This window comes from Jaculus jaculus, chromosome 11, assembly GCF_020740685.1.
Source record: "Jaculus jaculus isolate mJacJac1 chromosome 11, mJacJac1.mat.Y.cur, whole genome shotgun sequence".
Taxonomy (NCBI): domain Eukaryota; kingdom Metazoa; phylum Chordata; class Mammalia; order Rodentia; family Dipodidae; genus Jaculus; species Jaculus jaculus.
Window position 1 is genome coordinate 28,756,576 of NC_059112.1, and position 18,478 is coordinate 28,775,053.

At 39.7% G+C, this 18,478-nt stretch overlaps 1 protein-coding gene across 3 annotated transcripts in view; it reads left to right on the forward strand.

The window, feature by feature from the left end:
- The window catches only part of Arap2 (ArfGAP with RhoGAP domain, ankyrin repeat and PH domain 2), a 186,519-nt gene that overhangs the window by 37,370 nt on the left and 130,671 nt on the right, over nucleotides 1–18,478 (forward strand). For all 3 annotated transcript variants that reach the window (XM_004656108.2, XM_045130025.1, XM_045130023.1), the window contains exon 7: nucleotides 15,478–15,547. In XM_004656108.2, coding sequence (XP_004656165.2) covers nucleotides 15,478–15,547 — 70 coding nt within the window. The remainder of the gene's footprint in view (nucleotides 1–15,477; nucleotides 15,548–18,478) is intronic.

An 18,478-nucleotide genomic window follows, 5' to 3' on the forward strand; every position in this document is an offset into this window, starting at 1 on the left:
TGTTCTTCATATAGTGCTCTGTATTTTTTTTTTTTTTATTTTCTACTGTAGGTAGATGGAAGATCAAATATTTTTATTTTATTTAAAATATCTTAGTATGAATTTATTGATTTAATTTTCTAGTGCAGAGTAATTATATGCATGGTTTTATTGTAACATTTTCATACATATATATCAACTACTTTGATCATGCTGCTCTAACTTTTGAATGTTTCTCAGAAAGTCAGGACCCTTGAATATTATACTTCAAAAACTGATTTATCATTTCAAATATTTACAAAGAAACCTTTATTCTTTTTGCATTGAATGGTCCTAAAATATTTTGGCATGTATGATATTTGTAATCTAATTTTTCTTGCTTCTTGAGTTTTCAGTTTTTTTAAATATTTATTTGTAATATTCCTTATGGATTATTAAATTATTTGGGGTCAAAACTTTCATGTGTAATGTGATGAGTCACTGTAATGTGCTTTTCTCTAATATTTCCATGAAAACTTCTACAAACCACTTGATCTAAATTCTAAAATATTTTACTAGCAAATGTTAGACAATGCATCTGTTGACTGACTTGCAGGAGTAGGAATGATACTTTTTGAAAAATAAGCACATGTTTTAATCTTAGCCATGTAACTACTAGCCATAAAACTTCCATTCTTTAAAAAGTAGATTTTTTTATATCTTATTTATTTATTTGAGAGAGCAAGAGAGAGGAAGAGGCAGATAGAGAATGGGTACTCCAGCCGCTGCAAACAAACTCCAGATGCATGCACCACCTTGTGCATCTGGCTTACACGGATACTTGGAGAATTGAACCTAGGTCCTCAGGCTTCAAAGGCAAGCACCTTCCTTAAACAGTAAACCATCTCTCCAGCCCCAACATTAGATTTTTGAGTGCAGTGAGATTGTGTACTTTTCAGGGTTATTTCTTTCCTGTCACATTAGGCAGTGTATTTTCTTAACTGGTCATTAGCACTATTGACAAATACATATTTAAGTATCAAAAGCAGGAGGCCATACTCAGGTTTACACAAGGATGGAATGAAAAGTGAGCTTGAGTCTTTTGTATGTGTGTTCAAGGGAGGCAGGTGCTGCCTTGGAGAACCAAAGGAGGAGTTCAGGATCCTTTGTACATGGCATGGACCACTGTGTGTCCTGACTAGGCATTGTGTCAGCTGTCATGTGTCCTGGGTGGGCTGTAGTGTCAGCTGTCCCGTGTCCTGGGTGGGCTGTAGTGTCAACCGTCCTGTGTCCTGGGTGGGCTGTGGTGTCAGCCGTCCTGTGTCCTGAGTGGACTACAGTAGTATTTTGCTCTTGCTTAGCATGTTTATGCTTGGGGCACAGTGAGTAAGCTTGACTATATTTGAACACATTTGAGAAAATTAGGACATTTTCCTTCTCTTTCTGCCCAAACACTGACTTTTCATTATATCTGTTCTCAACCTGCCTAAGGTTGGATGCTTCAAGTTTTTTAGATTTATGCTTTTCCATTTGAGGGGAGATTATTTTTTTTTCTCCTGTGAATGGAAATAAGAAAGTCAACAGAGGATTTTTTTTTTTCTCCAGCAAGAACCTTAAAATCTTTCCTACATGGTTATATTGGTGTGGTTTTAAAGAAATACAATCAGTGGCCAGACAGCATGTGTTTATTAGAATCCAAAAGTAGAATCCAAAGTCTGCCCATTCCCTGTTACACTGTGGGCTATTTAAGGCTGTGTAATGTGCTCATTACTCCTACAAGGTGAGGCCTCCTTCCTCATGCACAGGTCATGGCTCTGTGTGACTCATGGCCTTGTGACTTTGCTGCAGCTTACACTGATGAGATAGCATTCTGAATCCACAGGGCACTCACCAGAAAACCTACTGTGAAGCGTCAGGTAGTAAATATTTTCAGGCTGTTCAGCCATAAGCTACCTGTTGTAACTGTTCTGTTTGGTTGCTATAACATGACAGCAGATATAAACAATATGTACAGCAATGAATGAAACTGTGTTCCAGTAAAAGTTTGTTGATAAACACATGTGGTAGGTCAGTTTCACTTCATGGTAAACTAGGCTGGCTCATATCTAATATTATCGCCGTACTCTACCTCCCTTGCACTCCAAGTAGAAAAATGATTCCCCAGATTGCAAAATAACTAAAAGTGCTGTCTTTATTCTATTATAGATGTTAAGTCTCTCTTTGTGATACTAGTTTTTACAAGAAAAAGAAGAGTCCCCAGAGTCACCTCTGGGAACATCTGTTGTGTACTGTGGTGTACTGCACGGGCTCTTCTGTCCCCGGTGCTCTTCCTCCTGAACTCTGGGACGCGGGCTTCACCCCTCTCGAGTTCTGTGTTTAGCCAGAAGCACTTACCATTCCCACTGTCTTTCTCCCCTGCTGTCCTTTGACTACTTCATATTCTTCTTCAGCCTTCATAAGCTTGAGGATTGATTTACTCCACACAGCCCATACACGTTGCTTTTGTTTGTCTGCCATATCCTCATCCAAAAAATTGCCCACCACCAGACAGGTGCCTAGTGCATGTTGTTTAGTGAATCAGTGAAAGCTTAGTGCTGTGCAGTGCTTTTTCTTTCAACTTTTCTAAGGTAGCAGTATTTTAAATCTATAGGTACTTTGTAATGCAAACTGATGAATTTAGTACAGTATTTTTACATAAGAATCTACTGGTGGTATCATGAGCAACTTGTATATATGCATTAACAGAGCTGAACCTTGGTACTTTTTACATAATTGTTTCTCAGCCAGGTGTGGTGGTGCATACCTTTAATTCCAGCACTCAGGAGGCAGAGGTAGGAGGATTGACATGAATTCAAGGCCATCCTGAGACCACATACTGAATTTCATGTGTGCCTGGACTAGAGTGAGACTATACCTCCAACCTCCCCTCCCCCAAGAAAAAGAATTGACATAATTGCTTCTCCCTGAAATATATGCTTATTAATAATGAAACTGTATATAAATCAGATCAAAATTATATTTTTCTCTCTCTCCATACACACACACATAAAATAAAAATAGTAACATTCCATTTGTACTTTTCCAAGTAGCATTGAAGCTTCCCTCAGTTACAGATGTCATGCCACAAAACAATAAAGTGTACAATTTGGACTTATTTTACATAGTTGAATGTCTGTTTGCTTTTGAAATGGAAATACCAATTTTGAATTAATGCTCACTATATAATAACTGCCCGTTTTTTTTCCCATATATATGTATGTGTGGTGTGCATGAATGCAAGTATGTATGCTCATATGTATGTGGGTGCATATGTATGGAGCTGTGTGTGTGTGTGTGTGTGTGTGTGTGTGTGTGTGTGAGAGAGAGAGAGAGAGAGAGAGTGTTAGTTTGGGGGGGGGGATGTGGAGGCCAGTAGTTAACAGTGGGTGTCTTCCTCTGTTGCTGCCTACTTTACTTACAGAGACAAGGTCTGTCACTTGAACCTAGCTAGTTACCTTAGCTAGTCCAGCTAGCCAGCCCCAAGATCTTCTTGTCTCTGCCTCTTTACCATTGGAATTAGGTAGGCAGCCACACCTGGCTGGCGTTTACATGAGTGCTGGGAATTATAACCCAGTTTCTTACACTTGCGTGGGAAGCCATTTATCCACTGAGATATTTTCTCAGCCTCTGTCCATGTTTGTTGAGAAAATAATTGTATGATATCATTATCAAATGGAATACTGATACATTTCCAGTTGACTTTAAATCATGAAAAGTTAGCTGGATGTGGTGGTATATGCCTATAATTCCTGCACCTGGAGACAAGCAGTTACCAAGTTCAAGACCAGTCTTGTCTTCATATCAAACTAAGAATTTAAATGGCCTAATTATAATAATAGCCTAAAACCATTGGTTTACAACATTGTATGCCAAAGCTGGTTTGCAAACATTGCTCAATGATAGAGTGTCTAGCTAGCATTTACAAAGTCCTAGGTGTAACAGCACTGTAACAAAAAAAGAAAAATGTGTGGGAGAAACTGAGTTTTTACCAGTGTTTCAAAAGGGACACAGCAGATGAGAAAGTTAATGGGTGATACTTGGCTTTTAAAAAGTTGTGAAGACTAACACAAAAAAGCCCAGGCTTTCATATTTTCACAGACATAAATATGAAAGGTGCCATCTATTGTCTTCTGGAATTTCCCCACTAGTTAGCTCAGGAGGAGCCCCAAGGGTGGGCAAGAGCAGCTGCAAGCCTGGCTGGATGTACTGCACCTCTTCTAGGAGATGCCTGTTGCCCTGAATCTCCAGGGATAATCATGGAATGGAAATACCTTTGGACTTTAGAAGGTACTATTGTGTACTGTGGAGTGTACATATTTAGTGCTGAGCATATTTATACAAGTAGAGGTGTATACCAAGGGATTCAAATTTTATCTAACAGGATGTTTTAGGGTTTTTTCAAATTGTTATATCTCTTTTTATAAAAATAATTTGTTATTTTGCACATGTGTGCCTACATGTGTATGTATGTTCATATGTTTGTGAGGATGTGTGTGTGTTCAGGCAATATTCATGTGTGGACATGTGTGTGAGGAGGCTAGAGGTTGACACTGTGTATCTTTCTTGGTCATTCTCCATTTCATTTACTTAAATATGTATTTTAAATATTTTATTTATTTATTTCAGACAGAGAAAGAAGGAGAGATGGAAAGAGATAGATAGATAGATAGATAAACTGGGCATTCCAGGGCATTCAGCCACTGTAGATGAACTTAAGATGCATGGGCCATGTGCATCTGGCTTATGTGGGTCCTGGGGAATTGAACCAGAGTCCTTTGCCTTTGCAGGCAAGTGCCTTAACTGATAAGTCATCTCTTCATTTCCTTAAATATATTTTTGTTTATGTATTTGAGAGAGAGAAAGAGGGAGAAAGAGACAGGCAGGAAGAGAGAGTATGGACCTCCTGCTATTGCAAACTAATTCCAGATACATGTCCCACTTTGTGTATCTGACTTTACAGAGATACTGGGGAATTGAACACAAGCTTTTAGGCTTTACAACTAAGTGCCTTTAACTGCTGAACCATCTCTTCAGCCCTTCCTCTTTATTTTTACAGAAACAGGGTCTCCTGCTGAACCCAGAGCTCCACATTGTGGCTATAGCTGGTTTTGCTCTCCACCTTGACCCAGAGATTCCCACCTTCAGCCTCCTGAGCTCTGGGTTTAGGTAGAAGAATATAAACAAGACTGACCAGCACCTGCAGCATCAAATTTATTTTTTAATCTGAAAGTGGCTGGGAAAGTTTTTACAAAAAAATCAGAAATAAATTAATGACAATAAAAGAATGTATGGAGAGATGCACAGATGGACACGATTTTTTCTGGATTTTGTGTCTTCAACTCAATGTGGATCATATATACATAAAACAATAAAACTAAATATAGGTCAAACTCCAGTAGAGAAAAAAAAAAAAACCATAGTCTTAAAATTGTAGGAGGGTGAGAAGCATTTCTTCCAAGACATCTGATGAGAGGAAACATTGTCATTGCTGGTTGGACAATGGATGTGATTTTAACTGGCCTGTGTAGATGAGATGCTTTTATGAGTACAAGGAGTGAAAATGCACTGAGACTGAGGGATGTCTGTAAGTACTGAAAAGTGAGACAGTACAGGGGTTACAGCCAAGTAGCTGTTGGCCTTGCTCTGTCAAAGATGAAAGGTTCTTCTTTAGGACCAAGGAAGAGAAGCTGCCGTTGAAATAGAAGTTCAGATTGAGGAGCAGGGAAGCCAGGGAAATGAAAAAGCCAGTGGTCAAATAGCAAGGAACGGTCAGATCCCAAACAAGGACTGGCCAGACCTCCTCCAAGCCAGGGAGCTGTGGAGAATTCGAGCTCATGCTGTGTGTGCCTCAGTGACTGAATCACTGTTGGTGTCCCGTCGCTTGGCAGCTAGTGTGGCTCCTCCTCACCCTGGTTCACGTGCGCAGCAGTGCCTCGGGTCTCCCAGTCATGTTGTCCTATGGAGAGGCTGACATGCCTCTTTCTTACTAAGGCATCCTGGAGTAGTTACCCATTTCTAAAATCACCTAGAAAAAATTGTGACAAGGGCGCACAATTCTTCAATACTTTATTTGCAGCTTGGGGAAAGAAAATTAGTTTTAGTTTCCATTGAAGTGACCTGCTTGATTCCTTCTGCTTAGCCTGACTGCAGAAAATGAGTTAGGGCCTTGGAATCAGACAGGCCAGAATGAGAGCTGCCAAGACGTTGTTCATTCCCTGGGTGACTCAGACCTGCGTGACTTTCGGTACCTGCATTTCCTACATGCATGTGTAATGTCAGGATCACTCTGTGGGATCGCTGGATAAGGAGACTCCTTTAAGCCTGACATTGAGCTCTTTCTCTTTAGCCCACATTTATTCTGGGTGACCTTTGGTAATGTTATGACAAAGGCGTGGTATCAGTTACTTTCTCATTGCTTGGACAAAATACCCAGCAGAAGCAGCTTAAGGAAGGTACAAGTTTATTTTGGCTTTAGTTCCAGAGGGTAGAGTCCATAGTCCATAACAGCAGGAAAAACATGGCAGGAGCAGGAAGCTGGTATCACATCATCACATCAGCAGGGAGGAAGGAGAGAGATGGGTGGGGGGGGGGAGAGAAAGTGAAGTAGGGGGAGAGGGAAGGAGGGAGGGAGAAAGAGCAAACCAGGCTGAACAGTAAAATTTCAAGCTTTGGCCCCAGTTACCATTTCCACCAGCAAGACTCTACCTCCTGAGAGTTTTATAACCTGCAGCCTTCCTGGAATGGGGCCAAGTGTGGATTATGGATCCAAACACAGGAGTGCAACAGCGTGGGGAAGGGGTCTCTTCCAGTCCATCAAGGAAGTCCTAGTCAGTTCTTTCCATGGCAGATGCAAATTAAAGAAATTTGTTCACCTTGACTGTTCAAAACTTACTATTTTTGGTTGTTTTAAAAGCACTTTAAATGTCAGAAAGTTTTATGTGTTGTATAAAATAGGCAAAGAAACACAAAAGCATGGGAGCTTTTCTTCCCCTCTAGCTTCTTTGCAAGCTATTGCCACCTTCAACTTTTGCATTTATTTGTATTTTTAATTAAATGTATTTATTTCACTTTCTTGACATTGAGGGTTGAACGCGGGGCCTTGTAAATACACTTTTTCACTGAGTTATAACCTCAACCCTTTTAAAACTTGTTTTATTATTTACTTATTTATTATGAGAGAGAGGGAAGGAGGGAGGGAGGGAGGGGTAGATATAGAGAATGAGAAAATGGGTACACCAGGGCCTTTAGCCACTGCAAACAAACTCCGGAGCATATACCACCTTGCGCATTTGGCTTATGTGAGTACTGAGGAATTGAACTTGGGTCCTTAGACTTCACAGCTAAGTTCCTTAACTGCTAAGCCAACTGTAGCCCCCTCAGCCTTTAAAACAATATTTTCATTTATTTGCAAGGAGAGAGAGAGGCAGAGAGTCAGAGAGAGAGAAACAATATATATATGGATGAATGAAAGAAATTGGGCATGCCAGTGGCCCTTGTCACTGTAAACAAATTCCAGATGGAGTAATATAACTTGTAAGTTTGCATCTTTTTTTTTTTTTTATTCTTTATTTTTTGGTTTCCTGTATTCCAGGGTGCCATTTAACTGATTGTATAGCTAGTGATGATCTGGAACTCTAGATGCTCCTGCTTCTGCAGATTTACATATTAAGCTACCTTTTAGCATGTGTCTCATTGTAAGTCCCCTGCCTTCCCTTTCACAATCACTTCTGCAGTTATGATAAACACACTCACCTTATCCATTGGGGATGTGGTCCAACAACATCAGCAGGTACAAGAAACCATGGAAAGAACTGAACCATATGTATGTTACGCATGTTCTTACACATGCTTATGCATGATAACATTTAATTTAAATTTAGTAGCAGAGGTTAACAATAAGAACTATTAAGGCAGTAGAACAAATATAGTAATACACTGTAATAAAAATACTTAAAATGTATTAATTGTTTATTCCAACAATTTTACATTTGAGGTTTTTGACACATTGCTGACTTTGGGTAATTGAAACTAGAAATCAGAATGAAAGTTTAATAGGGATCGCTGTGTTTTGTGTCTCCATTTCTTGAGATTATGTGAGGGTCCATGGGTAAATTAGTTTTCCCTCTAAGTTTGATTTGATTCCTAAAGTATTTGGCTTTTTGAAATATTCCAAGTAAATTCCTGTGCCTTCTTTTATTTTTTGCTTGTTCTCTGACCAGTGTTGGTTTGAAGTTTCCTTCTTGTTGCTGGAGCAAATAACCAAGCAGAAGCATTTTTTGGGAGGAGCGGGCTTAATTCGGGTCTTAACTAAAGGCTCGTTCATGTTAGCTCTTCTAGAAGATGACTTGAAAAATTGATAGTTCCACCTTCCGATTCAGGTTTCATATTAAATCCTGACGTGTGACAGTATGGCTGGACCCAGACAATGCTTTGTTGAGTGAAAATAGCCAGGTGCCTGGAGCTCTCACTCAGGTGAAAGAATCGAAGAATGCTGATGTGAGAGTAGTGGTTTCCAGAAGTTGGAGAGGGACGTGTTATGATTAGTTAAGAGGTGTTGTGTTGCATTTAGACGGAGTGAGTTCTGGTTCCATGTCCCAGCAGTGTAAACATAGTCAATAATAGTGCATTGTATGTCTTAGGTTAGTTAGAAAACAGGGATTTGGATGTCCTTACCATAAAGTAACTATTAAACTTTAAGGTGATAAAAGTACTAATCATCCTCAGTTGATCATTATCAAATATATGCATGCATGAAAACATAACACTGTATACTGTAAATATGTACAAGTGATGGCTACCAATACAGTGGTAAACTTAAGACAATATAAAATAATTAAAGTTAGGTTTTATCACTGACTTCTAAAACCATGGTTAATAAAAGCCCTAAATTTGACAAGGTAGCTATGAGGACCATTTTAATCTTAAAGGGTGGCAGTTTTCTAGCTACCCTCACCTTCAGCTAATGCCATCATTTAGCATGCTTGTTAGATCTGGAGTTCTTGTCCTAAGTTTGAAATTGTTCTCCTTTAAAAAATATTTATTTATTTAGTTGAGAGAGAGAGAGGCAGATACAGAGAGAATGGGCTTGCCAGAGCCTCTAGCCACTACAAGGAATGAACTCCAGGTGCACGCACCATTGCGTGCATCTGGCTTTACATGGGTACTGGGGAATTGCAGGCAAATGTCTTAACTTCTGAGCCATCTCTCTGGCCTTAAAGATGTACTCTTACCAATCAGAATGCAGCATAACCTTGCTGACACTGGTACTGAAGTTAACCAGGAATGACTCTGTGTGATGGTTTCATAAATAGAGCCTCATTTGGGTGTATTTGCACTGATTGTTAAAACGTTTTAAGTGGGACATTTTGAGACAACACAGATAACGACAGGAGGTGAAACTGTTCATGAAAAGAGGTGGAACATCACACTGCCTGCCCTGCCAGAGCTCAAGCGAGGACTTTATAGAAACTTGTTCAATAATACTACTCCAGCCTTATAAATTATCCCAAAAAAGCTTCTTAAAAAATGTTTCCCTTTAGAACTCTAACAATAAGACCCAAGCAAATGTGTTTCTTGTCTATTTTACCTTTTTTCCTGAAGGAATTCTGAAGCCCTTTGCAAAACTGATCTCACAGATAAGCTGTGTGGAGGTCAAATGTTATTACCACCTGAAGACAGGCCTAAGACGTGTTGTTGACAGATGTGCTGGAGTGTTTTGTGTGGTTTTTAAGTCCATGGTGTCTGGGAAGGCATTGTCTATACTGGCTATGTGATTGGGGAAGTTGTACAACTAACCAGTGGCTCTGCACCTTCGTGTCAAAAAATGAGCTCCTACTGCCTTTCTCCTAAGGCTGCTTGGAGGACGTTGTGTGCTAATATCCGAACTTGGATTGGCACATTGTAGACGCTTTTTAAAAATTCTCTCCAATACATTATTGTGTCAGATTTAATTTGAATTTCATTATGGCGGGAATATAGGATAAGGTGGTATTGTCTTTCATACTTTCTTACAAAGAAAGTTGTTAAATGAAATTTAAGAAATAGATGGAATTTCCTCGAGAGAAAACTTTTGAAATATTTAGTGACTCCTAAAAGTGTGATTTTTAGCCCCAACTTCAGTGGAACTAGTTGCTGTTCTGGAGGACACATTCATTAGTAAATGTGATAAATAATTCTTCACATAGACATCAAAGTTCTGTGAAAAATTTCACCAGTGCACCAGTATTTAGAAAAATTAAAAAAATAATTTGACACAGGGCCTTACCATTTAGCTCAGGCTGGCCTCAAACTTGTGTTCCTCTTGCCTCTTTTCCCAAGTGCTAAGATTGCAGCTGTGTGTTGCCGCATCCAGACAAAAGAACTTAAAAGTTTTAAGTTGGGATTTAGAAACAAAGTATTTCTCAAGCCCTTTTATTATTTATCTGACATTTTGATTCATTTGTGGCATTTATGATATTAAGTCCCTTTGCTAGAATGGGGCATAATAATGTGAGAAAAGATGTAACTCTATGTAATTAGCCAATTATTGCAATTCAAAGTTGAAGCTCATATGCAAGAAATAATTGAATATTGACACAGTGAAGGAGCAACGAAGATTACTTAGTATTTACATAAATTAATTTTAGGTACATCCTAAATTTATTATTTTATGATTTACAAGGACATATTAATGCATGTATTTTAGCTGGTTAGTTTGATTTGTTCTTTCCTATGCTTTTATAGACATGATTGACAGATATATAATCTGATATGTGTACATTGTAAAATGATTACTACAAGCAAGATAATTAGAATAACTTAGACCTCATAGAATTATTTCTCTGTTCTTATGATCAGACCACTGACGATCTGTTCTCTCAGAAATGTTCAAGTATAGAATATATTATTAACTAGAGTGACTATACATTAAATCTCATAGCTCATTCTTCTTATGACTTAAAATGTGTCCCCTTTTGACCAATGTCACTTAGATGAGGATTCTTAACACACTAAACTCATAAAAACAAACAAAAAAAAAATAGAAAGTAATTACCAGGACTGAGCTGGAGCTTTTGGGAGATGTTTAGAAAAAGAAAGAAAGAAAGAGAGAGAGAGAGAGAGAGGGTAAGGGAGGGAGGGAAGGAGGGAGGGAGGGAGGAAGGAAGAAAAGAAACTAGCCAGGTGTGGTGGCACATGTCTTTATTCCTAGTACTCAGGAGGCAGAGGTAGGAGGATCGCTGTGAGTTCAAGGGCAACCTGAGCTACAGTGAAACCATACCTTGAAACCAACCACCCCCCCCCAAAAAGAAAATTGAAAGCCTTAAAAATATAGTTTAAAATTTCTTCAAATTATTGGAGAGATTTTAAAACTTTCTATAGGCTCACTTTTTTTTCTTTAGTTACAAATTAGGTTTTTAAAGCTTATATTTTTCACATAAAACAATTATTTTTTTTGAAAAGAAGCCATACATGAAATTAAAGATGATATATATATATATATATATATATATATATATATATATATATATATATACATACATATATGAACTACAAATGTTCATCTTCATTTTTCATGGCAAAATGACAAAATTCATTCAGTCCATCAGTAGTTACTGAGTACACTTTACAGGATAGGAAGTGTGGTAGGCATTGGTTTAAATTGAAAAATCAAACAGAAATGGTTTTTGCACTCAAGGATCTCAAATCTAGAATGAAGACGAATAAAGCAAACAATATATAATTAATCTTTGCTAAGTATTATTAAATATAGAAGTGGACCAGGAGAGCCTGGAGGCTTAAAGGGTATCTGTGTTGGCCCAGGATGGCCATTTGGAGAAAATGACTTTTAAGTCAAGACCTTGAGGCTAAGTCAGGAGGTAGAAGGAGTTCTCCAGAGTATGTCATATGGGAAGGCCATGAGGCAAGGAAGTGCCAACAAATAGAGATGGGAATGTTCAGGGTGGTATGGGTATAAATAGGGTGTACAGAGAGGTAGAGGTGGTATGATTGAAATACAGTCCACAGTCTGGATGCAAACTGGATGAATGAATGACAGAGCAGTGACATTTTAGTCGCGGGACAGGGAGCGGCTCTCTTCAATTCCAGCACACGCCATATGAGTCTCATTCCATTACTTTATGGACTAGAGTATAGACTATTCTTAAGATTTAGTACTGTTAAAAACAGGCAATGAGCATATCAAATAGTCAACTGGCAGTTGAGAAAGATTAAGTTCTTGGGAGAGTATGTTATATGCCAAGACTCTATAGGCTAATTCATTGGCTTTTCTCAGCCCAAGTTGGTAAATGTCTTTTGCCATAGAGTATTGGAGAGAGATGTAGCTGGTCTGGTGGCCTCATCTTTGATTCCTAAGCTTAGCAAGGCCTGAAAAATCTGTCTTCCCTTTCCCTTCCTGTTTCTTTTTTCTTCCGTATTAGGCTCTTGGGTAACTCTCACCTCTACTTGTCTGTGTAGCTATAGAGTCAACGGACGCTAATGAGTCCAGGTGGCTATAATCAGACGGTCTTCAGACATGTTAAAGTAGTTTCTAAACCCTTAGCACTGGATACTTTGCCAGGCTGTGGATTGAATTCTGAGTTTTCAGGAGTTTTAACTGCCTGTGTTCAACCATTATTTTTTTTAACGTTCTTTTGACTGTTTTTTTTGGAGAGAGATGGAGAGGTAGTGATAGAGATAGAGAAAATGAGTGAACGAATGGGTGCCCGGAGCCTCTTGAGGCAGACTTCAGACACACACACTACTTTGTGCATCTGGCTGTACGTGGGTGCTGGGAAAAACTCTGACTGTCAGGCGTTGCAAGCAGTCGACATAACTGCTAAGCCATCTCTATCCCTCAGTCATTATTTGAAAAGATAGTGTGATTATATATGAATGCTGGGTGTTAGATGTTTTATTTTTCTGTCATCCTATCCATGTTCCTATGAAAAAAGATGAATGATTTTTTACTATCCAAAGAGCAACCAGAGGTTCCCCACATTTCTAAACGACTGCTTACTCATTCAGCAAGTTCTTTCATAGCGTTATCTTGGTCTCTGCACATGTAGTGGATCTAAGCAGAAAATAAAACCTTCTTGGACTTTGTCCTTGCAAAACTTGAGAAGGAGAGTATGAGATTGGCATTAGGGAGAAGAACCCATACATGTGACTAGAGGCTGTGGTAAGTGCTTTTGGAAAGTAGGGGCGTTGGGGGTGCTTTGTGAGAGAGCGATTCTCCACACTGCTTGTGTCTGTCTTCTGCAAAGGGATTTCTGTGTAGGTGCTTCAGAGAAAATTTTGAAGAAAGTGGAAGACAGCAAGAAGGGGAGAGAGTGAACAGGAAGAAAGGTGTGGAGGGAGGCGAGGGGCCCTAAGGCCTCTATCTCCCCCCCCCAGATAATTATTTTTTGCATTTTAAAATGGAATGTTTACATCTATTGATGAACTCTTACCGCCATTTCAGTGTAAGGCCAGTGGGGCCCAAAAGAAAAACGTTGATTTACCAAATTACTGCTGGGATTGTGAGGGAAGGTGTGTCTCCCTGCCTCCTGTCTGGCAGAGATGAATATGCAGTGTGCGGTGAGTGGTTAATTCACTTGCCGTCTCGTGATTGGTGCTCGTGTGCTGATTCTTTACCTTCTACCTGCTAATGCTGGTGGTTTGAGAAACCACTGGTGTCGCAGTCAGCTTCTCATTGCTGGCAGAAAGCACCTGACCTAGAGCAGCTTATGGGAGGAACAGACTCAAGGGGGGGCTCCATTCTGGCAGGGAGAAATGAAGGTATGAGCACAGGGTAGACAGCAGCAGCAGGAGAGTGTGCCAAGCACTGGCAAGGGGAAGCTGGATATAACACCCATAAGCCCGCCCCAAACAGTAATATCACCTCCAGAATAATCCAGCTCCTAAATTGCCACCAGCTGCGGACCTATCATCCAGAACACATTATGGGGACCCCTAAATCAAACCAACACACTTGGGTTGCCATAAGAAGTGAAAAGCAGGTGACTGTAACTCTTAGTGTTCTCATGGTGCCTTGCAAAAAAGACATGGGGCAGGCCAATGGAAGTTAGAAAGAAGTTGAACAGTGAGGCAATACATAGAAATGAGGGCTGGGTAGTCTGTGTGGCTCTGATGTTAAGCTATTAGGTCTTCTTATTACATCGTAATTAATTCAGATTTTTTTATAGGAAAACTGTCATCTACACTGATGAATTTTGATTTCTTTTGTTTTTCTGTTTTCTTTTCTTTTTCTTTTTTCTTTAGAGGTAGGGTCTTGCTCTAGCACAGGCTGACCTGGAATTCACTCTGTAGTCTCAATGTAGCCCTGAACTCACATCTATCATCATACCTTGGCTGATTAAAAATGTGTGCCACCATGCCTGGCCTGTTTTTGTTCTGTTGGATCAGATTTCAGCTGGTTCTATCTCCAGCCACAGCACTTTGCTACCCATTCATGTGGGAGGTGGGCTGGGTTTCACGAACGCAGTAGACCTGTGGCTGGGAAGCAGCCAGAAGAGAAACTCATCAAAAGTCCGGAAGTTCTTTTTTCTATCTTTAACTCTTATGAAGGCCACAGGAAGTGATACAAACTCTTTAAGTGTGTTAGAAAACAGCAAAAAGAGGAGGTGGATGTGGCTGGTGTTTACCTATTTTACTGTTTTAAGGCACGAAATTAGTTTCCTTGTTGGTGTAAAAAGCAGAAAGCATGTAGATGGCACCGGTCCAGACTGAAAGCCAGGGTAGAAACAGGATGTTCAGAACCTATGGGCTTTCTGACTTGGGAAGGGGGAAGACTCAACAGAAAGCAAGCAGAGAAAGGGGCCTTCCTCCTTCCGCATAGTGAGAGGAGACATTTTTAAAGCCCAGATAGGCAAGTGTAATTACATTATTATTCTTTTTCATCTCAGCAACCATTTCAAACTGTGTTTGCCTTACATAAGATCCTCTTTCAAAAATAGGAATGTTCAACTATGTTTTGAGTGTTCATAATTGATTCTCTACAATTTGACAAGTCTTTTGCTGCTCATTTAATCAAAATCAATAATTCATCTGTGTAGATCTAATTAACAAAGCTTTGTTAGTTTTGCAAAATATTATGCATGCACCAGGTAAAAATCAAGGTAAAATAAAATAGGCGTATAAACTTAATGAGGGATGATAGCTCAAGCTCTGCTTACGATTCACTTCATTTATGGATTATCTCCTTTAACAGAACCTGGGTTCAGTGTAGTGATTGTGACTGAGTTTGTTTTGTACTGAACCTCTAAACTGAGTGTGAATGAGAAATGTTACCATTATCATTATTAAATGCTAGGTCAACTAGTTGAGAAAGGTCATATAAATATGTTTACCATTGCCAGACCTGTGTGTTGACATCGCCTACTGTTACCTGTACTGCCTATCACAGAGACTGAGAATGCACTCAGCTTGTTGACATTACAAACACATTTACGATCCGAGTTCCCAGCTCTTGAATGGCAAATAACAATTCCCTGTGTTTTGCAGAAAACGCATGTTTCAGAAAAGATGGGTGAAATTCGATGGGCTTAGCATTTCTTACTACAATAATGAAAGGGTAAGTACCTTTCACAGTTTTCAAAGATTGCTTTACCATACTAAGTGCACTTCAGTACAGATTGTTTGGGTTTAAAGACTAGAAAAGGATTATCACTACAAGAAGAACTTGAATGTGATAAAACCCACTCTCTTCATAATTTGACTTTTCATTGACATGCATGTTTGAGAATTATTTAAACTTCTATATCTAGCAGTTACTTTGGGGGCATGTTCTGCGAACGGTAGAAAATGTTGAGTGATGTAAAGATGCCCAAGCAGCTGTCTTCACCCAGGACAGCACTGAGGTTGCTTATAAATCACACTGACGGTTGAACATGGCCAAGCAAGGACACAGTGCCTCATGCTCCAGGAGTGACAGGGCATTGCATGAGATTTCATTTTACGAGGTTTGAACAAAGGGTGAAGTTTGAAAAATGGGATGGGCTTATTATTTACTATTACTTAGTGTTAACTTGCTTATTAGCAGAGATTAGTAAGAAGTTCACACAGAAATGTGTGAACCTCATCATTGAGTACAATATGTTTTCGAGGATGGAGAATAGCTTATGTGAGGGCGGGGGGTGGGGGCTTGTGGTTCATAGAGTTGAGGAGGTTGTTTGCAGTTAGTACTCACTGAACATCTTGTTTCTTAGGTGCAAGTGGGAGGGCTGTAATCTTAATCACATGGCAAGTTAAGTACTGAGCATGTCTTCTTTTAAGTTAGAACAAAAGTCTTTTTTAGGAGATAGGGGCAGAAGTATTTAGGAGGCTGAGGCCATTATACCTGCAAACGGAGCTGGAGAGATAGCTTAGCAGTTAAGGCACTTGCCTGCAAAGCCTAAGGACCAAGGTTCATTTCCCCAGGACCCACGTAAGCCAAATGCACCAGGTGGTACATGTACCTGGAGTTTGTTCCAGTGGTTGGAAGTCTTGATGTGCCCATCCTCTCTCTCTTTTTGTCTGTGTATTCCCTCTTTCTCTCTATCTCTCTCTCTCTTTCTCTCTCAGATAAATACATCATTTAAAAATATCTGCAAATGGGGCTGGAGAGATGGCTTAGCGGTTAAGCGCTTGCCTGTGAAGCCTAAGGACCCTGGTTCGAGGCTCGGTTCCCCAGGTCCCACGTTAGCCAGATGCACAAGGGGGCGCACGCGTCTGGAGTTTGTTTGCAGAGGCTGGAAGCCCTGGCGCGCCCCTTCTCTCTCTCTCCCTCTATCTGTCTTTCTCTCTGTGTCTGTCTCTCTCAAATAAATAAATAAATAAATAATTTAAAAAAAATATCTGCAAATGTTTTTCAGATATTCTCTATGTATAAATTTATATTTTCACATACATGCATCTGTTTGCATAGATGGACAGTTAAGGTAAGCAAAGTCTGAAGATGTACATTCAGCCCTCTGCACCCTTGAGTCATGCATGGGCATGGGCTCAACCAGCCATGGACCAAATGATTTGAAAGAATGCATCAGAACATATATAGACATTTTCACTTTTGTTCTAAAAGTGATACAACTAAACAAATGCCTCAGCATTTTCGTCATCTAAGGCATTGTCAGTGAGCTGGAAATGACGTCAGGGATGTGGGAGGACGTGGGCGCATGATTTTCATACTGAGCAGCTGTGGATTTTGGTGTCTGAGGAGACCCTAGAAATAGTCCCACTCGGATACCCAGGGGTCAGCTGTGGTCAGTTGTCAGATCTCAATGGAGAATTTGTACCACCTTCACTGTGCCACCCTCGTGACTCCTCACTTTGAAAATTGCCCCAGTGGAAAGTTGAAGCTAGTAAATGTGTTATATTTTCATTAATGAAAATGAGATTATTTTCATCTTTTTTAAAAAAATATTATGTACTTATTTGAGAGAAAGAATAAGATAGATAGATAGATAGATAGATAGATAGATAGATAGATAGGGAAAGAATGGGCATGCCAGGGCTTCCAGCTGCTGCAAATGAACTCCAGAGCATGTGCCACCTTATGCATCTGGCTTATATGAGTCCTGGGGAATCGAACTTGAGTCCATTTGGCTTTGCAGACAAGTGCCTTAACTGCTAAGACATCTCTTCATCCCGGTTTTCAGTTCATCTTAATTATACATTCTCATTTGCCTCAGGACTTTACCACCTTCTCTCATTTGTAAGTAAACATCCAGCATTGCTTTATTGCTTTCTCACAATCTAGAGATTTACACTGCCCACTTTTTTTTTTTTTTTAACACTGGGCTCTTTTTTCTTTCTTTCTTTCTTTCTTTTTTTTTTTTTTTAAAGAAGCAGTTTCCCTGGGGGTCATTCTGGTAAAAGGCATACATTTGTGTGGGCTGGCTGTGCTGTTTTTGTAGTAATGCGAGCAGAGTGTATGGGTCATTTAATGTTCATACGGGCACGTGAGGACCATGTACGTGGTGAGCTGCTAGGAAGGTCATGTCAGCCTTTCCTGTTTCCCTGTTTTCCTAGTTTTCTTCCACTTTCCTCAAGTTGTCCAATCTTGTCTCCATGAAGACTTCATTTTATCACAGAAAACAGCATCATTTCAACATCCTTGATATCTCATCCCCTGCTGAGACATCTGACTCACCCCTGTTCTCTCTCAGCTGTGGGCAGAATTGCCCTGTGGTGGCTTCCCTGTCTGCAGCTGATGGATGAATGGCAGAGCTGACCTAGATGTCTGTGTGGCGCACACTCAAGGGACGTTTTGCAACTTCTTTCCTTAAAGAGAATTTTGCACTTTGAAAAAATCAGGCATTTTGAAGTTGTCATTTGAGTATTTATCCCTGTTTAGTCTTCATCTTCGCTTTTTATGAGACATATAAAATTAACTCTGCAGTGTTGAAAATTGTGAGATTTATCATGGGATCTCATAATAGATTATAAATGAGCCATCAGAGAGACTATAGCTTCCTGAGGGTAAGTTGACATGGTACTTACATTGCTAAGTATATTCTGATCCATT